Genomic DNA, 15,082 nt, shown 5'->3' with positions numbered 1-15,082 from the left:
AGGCAAAGAACTCATTTTCGTCAGTGTGGCTGCGTTTATCGTTGAGACTTTAATCTTTATGGGTTATGAATGCACTCGAGTGGTTAGGCTCAATTTAAACAGCCATCGAGAACGACCGCAATCGAGATCGCAGCCTTATTTACGATAGCTGTCAATAATAATAGTCATAATAAACACAATCGCCGCGATGCGATCCCTTGTGTGGATGAAGGTGTTGCACCCATGCGGCGAGGGTGCGAGTTCGTTTTAATATTGACCGATTCCGATAATGTCATAAATGTGACAGCGATAAAAATCAACTCAATTTAGCCGAGTTGGGAAAGGGGTCGGTCCTCTTTCTCGCCGGATAGATAGAAGTATCTGCACCACTGCAGGTTCATTTTGGACCTCAAGACAGAGGGAGACAATTCAACTTCAAACTTGTTTACACTTTACAGCGCTGGCAAATGTTTGATCGAATGTCTCACCGCACATATTGACATTGTGATTAGGGTGCGACGGAAACATTCTTCCAAGCAGGAAGCTTGCACAACCCAGCTCCACTGAAAAAGCCCACAAATGACGGACAGAGAACGGCACACATCGCCGATGCATCAGCCATTTCCATTTTGCACTTCCATTTCCCATTTCAGTTGAAGTCGGCGAGCATTTTATGCAAAATCGAACACGACTTTGCACTAAAAATAAAGCGATCCCGCAGAGAAACTTTGACCAGGGTGGCCAAAAGGGTAGACCACTAGGCTGCACTACTGATCCTGAAAGTGCCCCGTTTTCATACGAAATTTAAAGAGGTAACAGTTGAAGGAGGGCATAAATACAAAAAGAAAACAGTTTTTAAAAGAAACATGCACCTATTTTATAGGACTGAGTTGTTCAGTTTAAGTCTGTAATGTTCTTACTTATTGCAAGTGTGCAGTGTTTTCCATAGCTATGATATACTTAAGCCAAACTGAACCATTCATAACAAAAAAAAGATCCTCTCTAAGCTCTAGGCTTCTTAGCAATGTCGAATGATATTTCCTGAGACTGAAGAAGACTGTCAATGCCTATGCAGATATATGAACACTGTCAGTCATCTTGCAGTTTTCCGCAGACATTCGAGTCAGTTCAGCGGAGCTGGGTAAGATTTCTGCGCATAGATTGGAAACCAGAGAGAGGAAATAAATTGCTTTTGGCTTATGCAAAAGCCAGCTCCGCTTTCCTCTGAAGGAAGATGCTGGCTGGCCAGCCCAGTAAGCATCGCAAGATGCCAGAAAAGCGCGAAATTTCTCGTACGTGTGCGATGCTTTGGGATCTGCGCAAAAGAAGTCAAGTCAAGGAAGTCAAGAGGAACTGTGGAGAATTGCGAAATATTCTGCGGCGTTGTTATCGCCGCCTTTGGATCGCTGAGGTTTGAGGCTCCGCAAGCGGAATGCGACGCACAATTAATCATATCTGAATATATTGCGCCCTTTGGTGGTATAAATCTCGCTGGACTTTAAGCCGCTCTCTCGGAAACTTAGCAAAATAATAATAAAAATAATAAAAATGAAACGAGAGGAAGAACTGCGCATTTAAGCGCTTCACGCGCATGCGCAACCAATCGCTTGATTAGTTCCCAAACTTCAGGCTCAGGATTAGCTCATAAAAAATAAAGTAAGTCCGCGGACTGAACAGGAAATAAGCTTTGGTAATGGAATCCGAATGGTGCGGATCAACATTCCATCCGTCTGGCCCAGCTTATTATAGTTGAGCGTAATGAGCGTTCCCAGCTGCATTTCTGCAGCCTATTTGCCAATTAAATGAAATTAAAGTCATATCTGGCAATTGCTGTCGGTCGACGCGTCTTGCCTTCTGGGACTGATGAGGTGTCGCCAGCGGGACGCGTAATTAACCCCATGGATACCCCATCCACAATGCTCTATGCCACATCCAAAGACCAGAGCAGCAGACTCTTCTAATTAAATTGTGCTGGCTACTTTTTAATTAAGTACACACTGGCAGGCATCCAACATTTATAGAACTGCGGTAATATAGAGCCCTGACGAATACTCGAATCAAATCAAGGAGTCTAGTTAATTAAAGCAGTATTGAAAATATTTGTGATAAGCAAAACCGTCCTCATCAGTTACGAGATTATATCCGCAACGAGTACTCCCGCCATTTGTGCCATCTTGAAACTGCTTGGCTGAGATTTAAGCTCAATAAATAATAGTTTTCTCCACAAGTTGCCCCATTGTGTGTGCCCTGCTTGGGGCAATTCCGAGTTGATTCAGTGCATCATAAGCAGGGACAATGTTATTGACGTTGGTGAAACCGATGTGGCCTTTCCTGGGCAACCGAAGCCCAAAGAAGACCGCAATTAAGTGCATATAAATTTCGCAATTTTACGATCGCCGCTCTTATAAAAAGCTCACTCTATGGCCACAGTTACAGTCACAGCTGCCAAAGGAGCACCCAAAAGAACTGGGCTCAAAGGCATTAAATGCGGCGATTTATGTCCACGTGTTCGAACTGACGGAAAATATGAGCAAAATATGCACATTCGTGACCGAAATGAGGATACCCGCTGTTTTTCTATTGCTAATTAGCCGTGACATTGCTTAGCTTCGGGCCATGAACTGTACGAAAAACCTGTGTAGCCAGTGTTACACATAGAAAAATCACAGGAACCAAAAGTGTAAATAACTAAAAATGTAAGTAAAATAAAAAATAGTTCAGTTTCAGGAGTTGATTTCTATTTGAAAATAGAAACGTTCAGTCAGCTCCAGATCATGCTTTACAAATATATCAAAGATCTTTCACTGCCACCATTTCATTCATATTTTTTTTGTTTTTGTGTAAAACCGGATTAAAAACCCTTGGCAAAAATGCCCTTCCAGAGGCTTATCTTAATTTTTGCATTTAATAACCGCATAGCGGCTGAAACGAGCCAGCAAACTGCCACCGGTCAGTTGGGCAGCGATCGCAACGGGCGGCCATTAAGCTTAATATGGCCAAGTAAATTCTTGGCCAACTATCCGGAGGTGTGAAGAAAAGTGTCGACTTGTTAAGCCGCGGCCACAGCGGGCCCAGACAGATAGCCACCACCTCTGGACGGGATCGCCTGAGTTGCGAGCACATTTCTTGGAAACAACGCGCTCGATTCGTGGAAGCAATAAATAAGGAGGTGGTGGAGTAGGAGGCAGCGGCATTGTCCTTCATGTGTTTCGTGGCGTAATAAATTTTATTTATTTTTTTTCCCCCGCTTTTTCCCTTTTTTTTCTGCACAAGGACATGGCGAAAAGGGCCGACGACGGACCAACACCACCGCCCTGTCGCACTCAATTAGCGAACTCGAACGCGAGTCGCGCGCGTTTTTGGCGCGGCAAAATCTGTTTGATTTTCTTGGCCAACTTTACGATCGGCGTGCGGTTTTCTTGTTAAAGCAAATTAACTAGACTGGTCTACGGATTATCAACACCCAGCTACTCTTTCCTGCTGGCTGTCAACACTCGGCATTGTCTTTGCGAACGAAATGCAGAGGAACAATGGCTGCAAAATAATATACAAGCTGCCTATAAAGTGCCTGCTTAAGCTTTGATGAGCTTAGATCCATAAACCTCATAATGGTAGCTGCTGTATAAAACAAAATACGTGCCCAAGTGGAATAGAGCTGGAATTAAAAACCACCTTCCATTCGAGAAAGCCAATTCAGTTTGGCGATTCCGCCGAAGTCTGTGTACACTTTATGGGCAAGAGCCATTCGAAGCGGTTGTTAAAATAAAATTTGTTTTTTTAATTAGTTCGGGCAGCTAAAATTTAATTAAATTTAAAGTGGAAGCAATACGCAAGCGATGTGTGGCACATAAAATTAATGCAGCCTGATTCATTTCAGAGAAATAATATAATTCATCCCAAACGGTCTAAATAAATTTTAAAAAAATAGTTAACAACTTACTAACTTTTGTTTCTCCTACTTTCCAAATCATATGTAGAGAAGATAAGATATTTATAACTACAAACAATATGTTTATAGGAAATGGTTATCAGTTAGGCAATAAAATATTATAACTAGAAGGATTCTTATCAGAAATAGTAGTTTTTATAGACTTTGCTCTTTGATATGTGTTGCAGAAGTAGTTGTACTATAAATTTTACTACCAACGACTATCTAGCCATCTCTATTAAATAGCGAACAATATCTGTGCGCCAAGAAGTGTATAAATTGATCACGGCAAATATTTTTGATATTCATATTTAAATCGCTTTAAAATCGCATCAAAGTCGAATAACCAATTGAAGTGCTTCGATTCCATTCCGCTTTCAATTCGGATCGTCACAGATGGTCGTCGCGAATAAACTTGGTTGTTTATGGGCCTAAGCCGCTTTGGCTTTCCTGGCTGAGTAACTCCGATCGTGCCCCGGTTTGGTGCCTCCGCATCTCGGCCTGGTCTGCGTGACCAGGTCTTTTCAGACATCGGCCATCGGCCATCGGCGGTGTCTAATCCATGGCAATTAATTACATCGTTACACGCGCTGCCGCCAAACAACTTAATACAACATAAATAATTGTCAAAATGCTCGGCCACAGACGCGCGAATTAGTCTTCATTATGTCAATAAATCTTGGCCAATTGCCACACCGGATCATGCAACATCCAAACGGGAGTCAATATATCTTTATGCACCTGTCCCACGCCGAAATGGCAACCAAAGCTGGCACTTGTCCATTTTTCTTTTCAATTAATGTTACTTACATAGAGAAAAGAGTATATAACTCTAAAATGGTTATTGTTATGTATAAAGATTCTTTAGAAATCATAGGTCTGAAATCTTTTAGATAAGCAAGTAAATTCAATCATCTCGCATGCAATTTCCATTTAAAATTATCATTTTATTTAATCGAAGGGGAAATGCCAATTGCCATATTGATCGACGGTTCAGTTTTTACAGAGACATACTATATAAGAAGTGGACACCAAAGTTGGTCTATGGCCATCTCAAAAAATGATTATGGTCATGACAACTTAATGACGAACGCAGCTCGGCATGGGAACCCGATCCGATCCGTTGCGATCCCAAAAACGAGCCCTCGTCGTGGAAGCCCCTCAAGTTGCCCGGTGACCGAAAAACGAGACTGGCAAATTTGCATAAAAATCAGTGGAGTATATTGCCCGGATTCCCCGCCTCCTTCAGGTGACATTAACAAGCCACAAAAAAGGAAGCAGCAGCCACTGTGATACGACCAAATTTTAATTAAAAGTTTAGTGGAGCGAGAGACACACGCCAACGACAACGCGAAAAAACACAGCAGCAACATCAACACCAAAAGCAACCCAAGAACAACACTGCACAGTGGGTTCAAACTGCATTTTCCAGTCACATTTAAACGAAATATATTTTTAATCTGCAGATCAAGAAACAGAAACAGAAACAAAGATCATTGAAAAAAGTAAATATCTTGAAGACCTAATTAATGATCTGTGGAAAAATATTTTTAAAGTAAAGAAATCTAATAATAGGTAGTCAAACATTCGACTTTTGGCCCATTGTACATCGACCGCAAGAGCAACATCGGCGAGCTGAGATCTTTGGGGCACTGCGACCGCAAAAGGTTGCTGGGGCAGAATGCCGTGCAACAAGTGTCAGGCCGTGCAACATGGCTAACAAGCGTCGCCTGTTCGTCGCCGGCATCGTTCGCTGTCAGCTCATACACGCCGAAAAAACAAAAAAAAATAAATAAAAAAGGAAATAGCACGGAAAAAAGATACATACGGAGGACGTGGTGTTAAAGTAAATATGCAATCGCTTACAACAAATTTTACATGCCGGTGCAATAATTGAAAAATCATGTTGCCGCACAGTAAATGTTGCCGCGACCGCGCAACATGTTGCTACATGACTTTGTGCTTAGCCAGAAATGCAGCGACTAAGGTTAGCACTGAAAACATGAATATTTTGACTAAAAAGAAGCTGGAAAATGATGGAAAATTTGTGTACTAAAGCTTAAAGAATGCGGCTGAAAGGTGTGGTTTTTACTTTTCAAAATGTAAGACTAATATGGTCGATAACCTTAAGATATACAGAGTAATAGAGGATTTCAGTAGAAGCGCCCGTTTTAATGATTATTACCAGTGCCTTATGCCTTATAAGCAACTGTGGTGCAGGTGCCTGAGGGTTCTCAGCTCCCAAGTAACTCGGAATTTGTTATCTTAACAATTGCCTCAAGCGGCTTGCGGATGTGCATCGCCTCTAAAGGGATAGCTCTGCTTTGGCTCAGATTTTTGCGGCGGGAATTGCCCTAAGAGAATCGCAAACCACGCCGAGAATCACGTACGTAAATAAATAAATACGCAGGCGTATGACCGTATGTTTGTGTACTCACGCCGCAGCGGAAGCTGCAACAGTAGCAGCAGCCAGATTCAACGCAGCAGCGGTTGAAACAACAAACAAACAAACAAACATTCAAGCCGCCACCGCAATTGTTGTTGTTCATTGTTGGTTTTTGGTTTTTGTGGCCAATGCCGCCGATGCAATTGCCACTGATCGCGTCGATTCAATTAGTAATTCTAAAAAGGCGGCAAGCGACGTCTTTTGCATCTTAATGAGCAGCAGCAGCAGCAGGAGCAGAAGCAGCAGGGGCAGTAGATGCTGCTCCTGTGGCAGCAGCAACACATGCAGCATGTTGCCGCCGCAATAACATTTGTTCATAACAACAAGAAACGGAGAGACAGAGCCAGTTTTTCCATCCAATTGTGCCGGCACAGCACTTTTCATGCCCAAATGCAGTTTGTGATTGCTGCTGTGACTGCTGCAGTTGATGCAGTTACTGCTGCTGCTGCATTGACTATTTTTGTCATCCAGGTCCACGCAGTGGTCGTGCTGCATGTTTGCGCGTCCATCTCCGGCTTCTGCCATTTCCACAGAAAATGTAATTACTGTGATTTAATTTTTTTCCACATTTACTTCTATTGCAGCTAAGGCTGCACTTGGCCAGCTTGCAAGTAAAGCTACTGCAACTGCGGCAACTGCAACTGCTGCATTGCCATTTCTGCGCGCGCATTACAAACTTGGCTCAAATTAATTCCTCAAGCCCAAATGCGATCTGGCCAAGCTGCAGCTAATCAAACTTTAATCAATGCGGCATTTTGATGCGACATTGCCAGTTTCCTTTTTTTCTGCAGCCACATCCATAGTTGGAACGATGGGAAAATATGCCGCTTGGCCTGGGAGGAAATTTGCCAAGAAATTGTTATTAATCTGGAATGGTCATAAGGGGAAATGAAACGATCGTAAGCCAGTTTCAACTATTTCAAATGCTCCTCTAACAATTTCAATATCTGCCAAGTGCTTCAATTAATTATTATGCCTCTTAATAGGAGGCAGCTGGTTGATGGATAATACCATTATGTTTTAGCAGCTCATAACGATTTGAATTTAATGAGTATTTTGTCTACTACTATATCAGTAGGTAAACTAATTCAAACTGCATTTCCTGTGTATACTTATAGGCACTAATTATAACCCATAATGCCAACAAAAATAAAACCAAAACGCTTTGAATTCGATAGCATGACATTATAACTTATATGCATTAGCAAGCAATTAGTTTCATTTCTGACAGTCTAAGAGGTTTACGTGCTGGATTGTTATAAAAATAAATGTTCCAATTATTTTATTTTATACGGTTTTTGTTGACACAACTAATCGCTCTACTACTAACCATTTGACGATCGCAATTGACCCTTGACGCATTTATAACCGCGAGTAATAACACAACCTTGCAGATTAAAATAACTTAAAAGATAAGAAAACTATGATTAAACATTTAACACCAACAATCAAATTCTGTGGGAAAGTACCTGAAATTTTGGAATGATTCGAAACTAAACATCACAACTATACATTATCCAAAATTATAAATAGCAAGTTCAGGAACCAAACAACCCCCAGCAGCCATTATTGAAATAATCCAACCATATAATTTCTTGATAACAGAAAGCTGTTTTGCGATTGTTATTGTTTTAAACTATACTACATACAATTGATTATGATTATTGAGGCTTGATGATACGCCAAAGCTCAGTGGGTACTGAAATTGCCTGTAGAACGGACCGAACGGAGAATTTTGCGACAAAATGTGGATCGCTCTGCTGGGGACCCCAATTTTGTTGGCGGCCCTGGCGCTTCTTTTAAAACATATTAACAAAACCTACTTTATACTTTCATTGACGAAACGAGTGCGAACCGAGGATGGCAGTCCATTGGAGAGCAAAGTGGCCCTAATGCCGGGAAAAACGCGATTTGGCAATAACTTGGATATTCTCAACTTTACGCCGGGTTCGTAATGCTACTCACAAGGTTTATAACTTTATAACTACTTTTACTGTTTTATTGCAGCTAGTGTTTTTAATTTTGTGCGAGAATCGACTGCCAAGGCCAAGGGTCAGAATTATCTGTGGTATTTTTTATATGCACCCATGTATAATGTGGTTCGGGCCGAGGAAGCTGAGGAGATATTCCAGAGCACCAAGCTGATAACCAAGAACGTGGTTTACGAACTGATAAGACCGTTTTTGGGAGACGGACTGCTGATAAGCACGGGTGAGTCAGTCAATATTGATTGCAGTAATATATTTACTAATCAGCCGAAGATTTCAAGATCACAAATGGCACTCCAGACGCAAGGCTTTAACGCCGGCCTTTCACTTCAATGTCCTGCAGTCGTTCTTGGGTATTTTCAAGTAAGTTTGAATTAACAATTCCTTATTACAATTGCAAATAAAATATGTGTTTAATGTAGGGAAGAGTGCAAGAAATTCCTAAACGTCTTAGAGAAAAACTTAGACGCTGAACTGGAGCTTAACCAGGTTATTCCGCCATTCACTTTGAATAATATATGCGGTAAGCAAAAGCGATCACATCTACTTGCATTTATACTAAACCATATCATTTACAGAAACTGCTCTGGGAGTGAAGCTGGATGACATGTCGGAGGGCAACGAATATAGAAAGGCCATTCATGCCATCGAGGAAGTTCTCATTCAACGCGTGTGCAATCCGCTGATGTACTACAACTGGTATTTCTTCCTCTACGGAGACTACAGAAAGCATGTGCAGAAGCTTCGGATAGTTCACGACTTCTCAAGCCGCATTATCGAACGAAAAAGGCAGCAGTTCCGTCAGAAACAACTTGGAGAAGTTGATGAATTTGGCAGGAAGCAGCGATACGCCATGCTGGATACCCTGTTAGCAGCCGAAGTAGAGGGTCAGATCGATCATCAGGGTATCTGCGATGAGGTCAATACCTTCATGTTCGAGGGCTACGATACCACCTCTACGTGTCTAATATTCACCCTCCTCATGCTGGCCCTCCACGAGGATGTCCAGAAGAAGTGCTATGAGGAGGTGGAAAGTCTTCCCGAGGAAAGCGACGACATCAGTGTGTTTCAGTTCAACGAACTTGTCTACTTGGAGTGTGTGATCAAGGAATCGCTGAGAATGTTTCCATCAGTGCCATTTATTGGGCGCCAATGTGTGGAGGAGACTGTGGTGAATGGAATGGTAATGCCAAAGGACACACAGATCAGCATCCACATATACGACATCATGAGGGATCCGCGACATTTCCCGAAACCAAATCAGTTTCAGCCCGAGCGTTTTCTTCCAGAGAACACTGTGAATCGCCATCCCTTTGCCTTTGTACCTTTCAGTGCAGGCCAGAGGAATTGCATTGGCCAGAAGTTTGCCATTCTGGAGATGAAGGTGCTCCTGGCCGCTGTGGTCAGGAACTTTAGGCTCCTGCCAGCCACTCAGCTGGAGGATCTCACTTTCGAGAACGGAATTGTACTGCGCACTCAGCAGAATATCAAAGTAAAGTTAACGAAGAGGGTCAAATGAGGAATATTTCTTATTGTAATTTTAGCGAAAACCAAAAATAAATAGATTGAATAAAACAGATCCTAACATGTAATTAACTTAACCAATACGTTCGTTACTCTTATAAACATTTAAGTTAATTACTGGTTGCCCTTTTATAAAGAGGGTACTTTTTTAAAATACATTTGCAAAGCTGCAAAACTATTGACGACTTTGTACTGTTTTATAGAGAACAAGTGGTTTAGAGCTTAAATTAAAGCTTACGTGAAAGACAAATTCAAATATAGTAATATATGTAAATATCGTAAAATTCAAAAAACGTTTTAAGCATGTTGATACTGCATTGCACTATAAGTAATTAAATATACCCATCAATTGCATGCCGCATGGGAACATGTTTTATACTAAGTAAATATTGATTTTACAAAACTTAATTTTTCCGATCACTGATTTCTAATCAGTATCCGGCATTTATAGATCAGAGCTTGATCTGGAAGGTATTAGAACCTCTAGTCGGAATATTATATTAACGTAGAAATGATTTTGGAAGCCCTTTTTTCTGTTCCACTTTTGATTTTCATCTTCTGCAAACTGTGGGCCCATTTAAATAAGACCTATTTCATTCTAAGTTTGTGTAAACGAATTCGCCCTGAAGACGGTAGTTTGCTGGAAAGCAAGATTTACGTAACTCCGACAAAAACCCGATTTGGAAACAACTTCGACCTTCTAAACTTTACATCTGGTAATTATAACCAAATCCACAATAAAACTATAATAACGTCGTTTAAAATATTTTTTAGAAAGCATATTTAACTTTATGAGAGATGCCTCTGCCGAAGCAAAAGGTCGGAATTATCTCTGGTATTTTTTCCATGCACCCATGTACAATGTGGTTCGGGCCGAGGAAGCCGAGGAAATATTCCAAAGTCCCAAGCTTATCACCAAAAATATGATCTATGATCTTCTGAAACCGTTTTTGGGCGAAGGACTGCTGACTAGCACAGGTATTTTAAAGTTTGTGTCTTAACTCTAATTTGTTTAAAGGATTATTAACCAAATATAGATCAGAAATGGCACTCTAGACGAAAAGCCCTGACTCCTGCTTTTCATTTCAATGTATTGCAGTCTTTTCTTACCATCTTCAAGTGAGTTTACAAAATAACAAAGGTTAAGTAATTTGTAAGCACGATCGCTTTTCAGGGAAGAGTGCAATAAACTGGTGAAAGTCCTGCATCGAAGGGTGGATAAGGATTTGGAGCTAAATCAGGTTATTCCTCAGTTTACACTAAACAATGTTTGCGGTAAGTCCAAGTACATGAGTGAATTGATAACGCCACCTTTGAATATATACTAAAATGTATAACTCATGCTGACTACACTAAATATACCTCATGCTGACTATGGTAAATATAACTCATGCTGACTAGCAAATACAGAAATTACTCCCTATCTCATCAATGAAATAAATTTTTAGTATGAGTCATAATTATAGCAGCAATTTTCACTGACCGTTCATACAACTATGCCGAGAATTTCTATGTGAATAATATAATTGCAGAAACCGCACTGGGAGTAAAACTAGATGACATGACGGAGGGTATTCGATATCGCAAGTCGATTCACGCCATTGAAGAAGTGATGCAGCAGCGCTTATGTAACCCCTTCTTCTATAACGTAGTGTATTTCTATCTATTTGGGGACTATCGAAAGCAGGTGAATAATTTGAAAATAGCCCACGAGTTCTCCAGTAACATCATAGAGAAAAGGAGGACTCTTTTCAAGAGCAAACAGCTCGGTCAAGAGGATGAATTTGGCAAGAAGCAGAGATACGCCATGCTGGATACCCTTTTGGCAGCTGAGGCGGAGGGTCAGATCGATCATCAGGGAATCTGCGATGAGGTCAACACCTTCATGTTCGAGGGATACGATACTACCTCCACATGCCTAATCTTTACCATGCTCATGCTGGCCCTCCACGAGGATGTTCAAAGGCGTTGCTACGAGGAGATCAAATACCTTCCCGAGGACAGCGATGATATCAGTGTGTTCCAGTTTAATGAACTGGTCTATATGGAGTGTGTGATCAAGGAATCTCTGCGGTTGTTTCCTTCGGTCCCTTTCATTGGACGTCGCTGCGTGGAGGAGGGCGTGGTCAACGGTTTGATTATGCCGAAGGATACACAAATCAACATTCACATCTATGAAATCATGAGGGATCCCCGGCATTTTGCAAACCCAAAAATGTTTCAACCGGATCGATTCCTTCCGGAGAACACCGTGAATCGTCATCCCTTCGCTTTTGTGCCTTTTAGTGCAGGACAACGGAATTGCATTGGTCAAAAGTTTGCAATCCTTGAGATCAAAGTTCTCCTGACAGCGGTCATCAGGAATTTTAGGATATTACCCGTTACTCTCCTCGAGGACCTTACTTTTGAAAATGGAATTGTGCTGCGTACGCGGCAAAATGTTAAGGTTAAACTGGTGCATAGGGATAATAAATAAACCGCTAGACTAGCAGTTATACTTTTGTACATTCAGTTTGAACTTTATAGATTTTTTTATAACAGAACGTGAAAACTCAATGACTAGAATTGAACAATAAAATAAAATATTCCGATAACAAAGAGCTTTTTCATGGGCCTTTTCTTTTCGTTGGGTATGCCTTAGCTCAGTAGGTTTTGAAGTTTGCAGCAGTACGGTTCCCCAAAGCCTAAACATGTGGATCGCTCTTCTGGGGTCTACACTTTTGATTGGAGTCCTTTGGCTCCTGCTGAGACAACTTAATAAAACATACTTTATTCTTTCATTATGTAAACGAGTGAGAACAGCGGATGGCAGTCCATTAGAAAGCAAAGTATTCTTAATTCCTGGAAAAACGCGATTTGGCAACAACTTTGATTTACTTAATTTAACGCCTGGTATATATTGAACCAAAGATCGTTATAATCTTACAACTAATTATTAATATATATTGCAGGTACTATTTTTAACTTTATACGAGAGTCCACTGCCAAAGCCAATGGACAAAATTATCTATGGTACTTTCTATTTGCACCAGAATATAATATAGTTCGTGCCGAAGAAGCTGAAGAAATATTTCAGAACACCAAAATTACTACCAAGAACATGGCTTATGATTTAATAAGGCCCTTTTTGGGAGACGGGCTCCTGATAAGCACAGGTGACCAATCGTATGTAATCATAAATATTAATTAATTGAACTCGTTTTAGATCAAAAGTGGCACTCAAGAAGAAAAACTTTGACGCCGGCTTTTCATTTTAATATTCTGCAGTCTTTTCTCTCCATTTTTAAGTGAGTGATAGTGACTTTTTTTAACATATTAACTACTAATTGATCATTAATATCATTTTAGAGAGGAGAGCAAAAAGTTTATCAAAATACTGGACAAAAACGTGGGCTGCGAACTTGAACTTAACCAGATTATTCCACAGTTTACTCTAAACAATATTTGCGGCAAGCCTAATTATCTAGTTATAAAATTTAATTACATATTCATATTTTATATTTTATTTTATAGAAACGGCCCTGGGCGTAAAACTAGATGACATGTCGGAAGGAAACGAGTACAGAAAGGCCATCCATGACTTTGAAATAGTTTTCAATCAGCGCATGTGCAATCCGCTAATGTTCTACAACTGGTACTTCTTTCTTTTCGGAGACTATCTAAAGTATTCCAAGATACTAAGCACTATTCACGGATTCTCGAGCGGTATCATCCAACGGAAAAGGCAGCAATTCAAGCAGAAACAACTCGGAGAAGTTGATGAATTCGGCAAGAAGCAGCGATACGCCATGCTGGATACCCTTTTGGCAGCTGAGGCGGAGGGCAAGATCGATCATCAGGGTATCTGTGATGAGGTCAATACCTTTATGTTCGGCGGATACGATACCACATCAACCAGCCTAATCTTCACACTGCTCCTGTTGGCTCTGCACGAGGATGTGCAACAGCGGTGCTACGAAGAGATACAAAATCTTCCCGAAGACGTTGATGAAATCAGTATGTTCCAGTTCAACGAACTGATCCATTTGGAATGTGTCATCAAGGAATCGCTGAGGCTGTTTCCCTCAGCACCGATCATTGGCAGAAAATGTGTGGAGGAAAGTGTAATGAATGGTTTAATCCTACCAAAGAATGCCCAGATTAGCATCCACCTTTACGACATCATGAGAGACCCACGACATTTCCCGAACCCAAATCAGTTCCTGCCTGAGCGTTTTCTGCCAGAGAACGCTGTGAATCGCCATCCCTTCGCTTTTGTGCCCTTCAGTGCAGGCCCAAGGAATTGCATTGGTCAGAAATTCGGCATCCTGGAGATGAAGGTGCTCCTGGCAACGGTCATTAGGAACTTCAAACTACTGCCCGCCACTCGGTTAGAGGATCTCACTTTAGAGAGCGGAATTGTACTGCGCACTCAGCAGAGCATTAAAGTGAAATTTGAAGCAAGAGTGAAGTAAGAGCGTAAATAATGAAGAAATCAACATGTTTTACAAATATTTGAAAATTCCTCTAAATCGAAATTACTTGATCATAGCAGCCGAAAAGTAGGCTATAAAATGTGAAATATTTAAAATGTTGGTTGAAGTCAAATATATGTAGAAATGGTACACATATGTAAAAAAAAAGGAAGATATAAGCATGTGTATTAACATTTTAGAATTTGTTTTTATTATAATAGGTTTTACTTGTATCTCACAAGTTAAACACAACCTGATTTTCGCACTGAGGAAAGACAATGAAACATATGTAAAGAATATGAAGAAATATAAAAAAATAATGTAATCACAAATATTTTCATAGAAGCTCTTTGTTAACAGAGTGCAATGAAATGTGCCATCGCTGTTATCAAACATGTTTCTACCGTAAACAATGTAATTGTCTATAATTATTTATAGAACCGAAACAGAATCGAATGCACTTGCAGAAATTATTTTCGTCGCATCTATTTCCAATTGGCAAAGATATGAATATCCAATAAGAATAACACTTTAATGCCTGTTGCTGAGAAAATGTATCACTTGACATAAACAAAAGTACATATATAAACATAGCTACCACATATAGAATCCAGTTATATACGCAAACAATATTTTTGATTATATATGGCTTAAACAATTCAGCGGAAAAGAGTGTCCTTAACATTTTGTACCACATACTTCATGGTCTTCAACACCTAACTAATGATTTTTCCTGCTTCGATTTGAGGGTCAACTTTAAAGG

General features: G+C 40.5%; 3 protein-coding genes across 3 annotated transcripts in view; 2 read left to right on the top strand and 1 right to left on the bottom strand.

Annotated features, from left to right (window-relative positions):
* The window catches only part of LOC120458710 (bone morphogenetic protein receptor type-1B), a 52,476-nt gene that overhangs the window by 37,038 nt on the left and 356 nt on the right, over positions 1-15,082 (bottom strand). The window lies entirely within an intron of this gene.
* LOC120443935 lies at positions 7,646-12,459 on the top strand. Its single transcript, XM_039623383.1, has 10 exons — positions 7,646-8,300; positions 8,361-8,564; positions 8,623-8,704; positions 8,764-8,864; positions 8,920-9,857; positions 10,353-10,581; positions 10,640-10,843; positions 10,903-10,984; positions 11,040-11,140; positions 11,398-12,459. The coding sequence occupies exons 1-10, from the start codon at positions 8,099-8,101 to the stop codon at positions 12,339-12,341; spliced, it is 3,087 nt and encodes a 1,028-aa protein (XP_039479317.1). The 5' UTR covers positions 7,646-8,098; the 3' UTR covers positions 12,342-12,459.
* On the top strand, positions 12,507-14,777 carry LOC120458713 (probable cytochrome P450 4ac3). The gene is made up of 5 exons (XM_039646461.2): positions 12,507-12,757; positions 12,817-13,020; positions 13,071-13,152; positions 13,214-13,314; positions 13,379-14,777. Exons 1-5 carry the CDS (start codon positions 12,556-12,558, stop codon positions 14,317-14,319), a joined length of 1,530 nt encoding a protein of 509 aa, XP_039502395.1. The 5' UTR covers positions 12,507-12,555; the 3' UTR covers positions 14,320-14,777.

The sequence above is a fragment of the Drosophila santomea genome, chromosome 2L, assembly GCF_016746245.2.
Source record: "Drosophila santomea strain STO CAGO 1482 chromosome 2L, Prin_Dsan_1.1, whole genome shotgun sequence".
NCBI classification, from domain to species: Eukaryota; Metazoa; Arthropoda; class Insecta; order Diptera; family Drosophilidae; genus Drosophila; species Drosophila santomea.
This window is presented reverse-complemented; position numbering and strand designations above follow the sequence as displayed.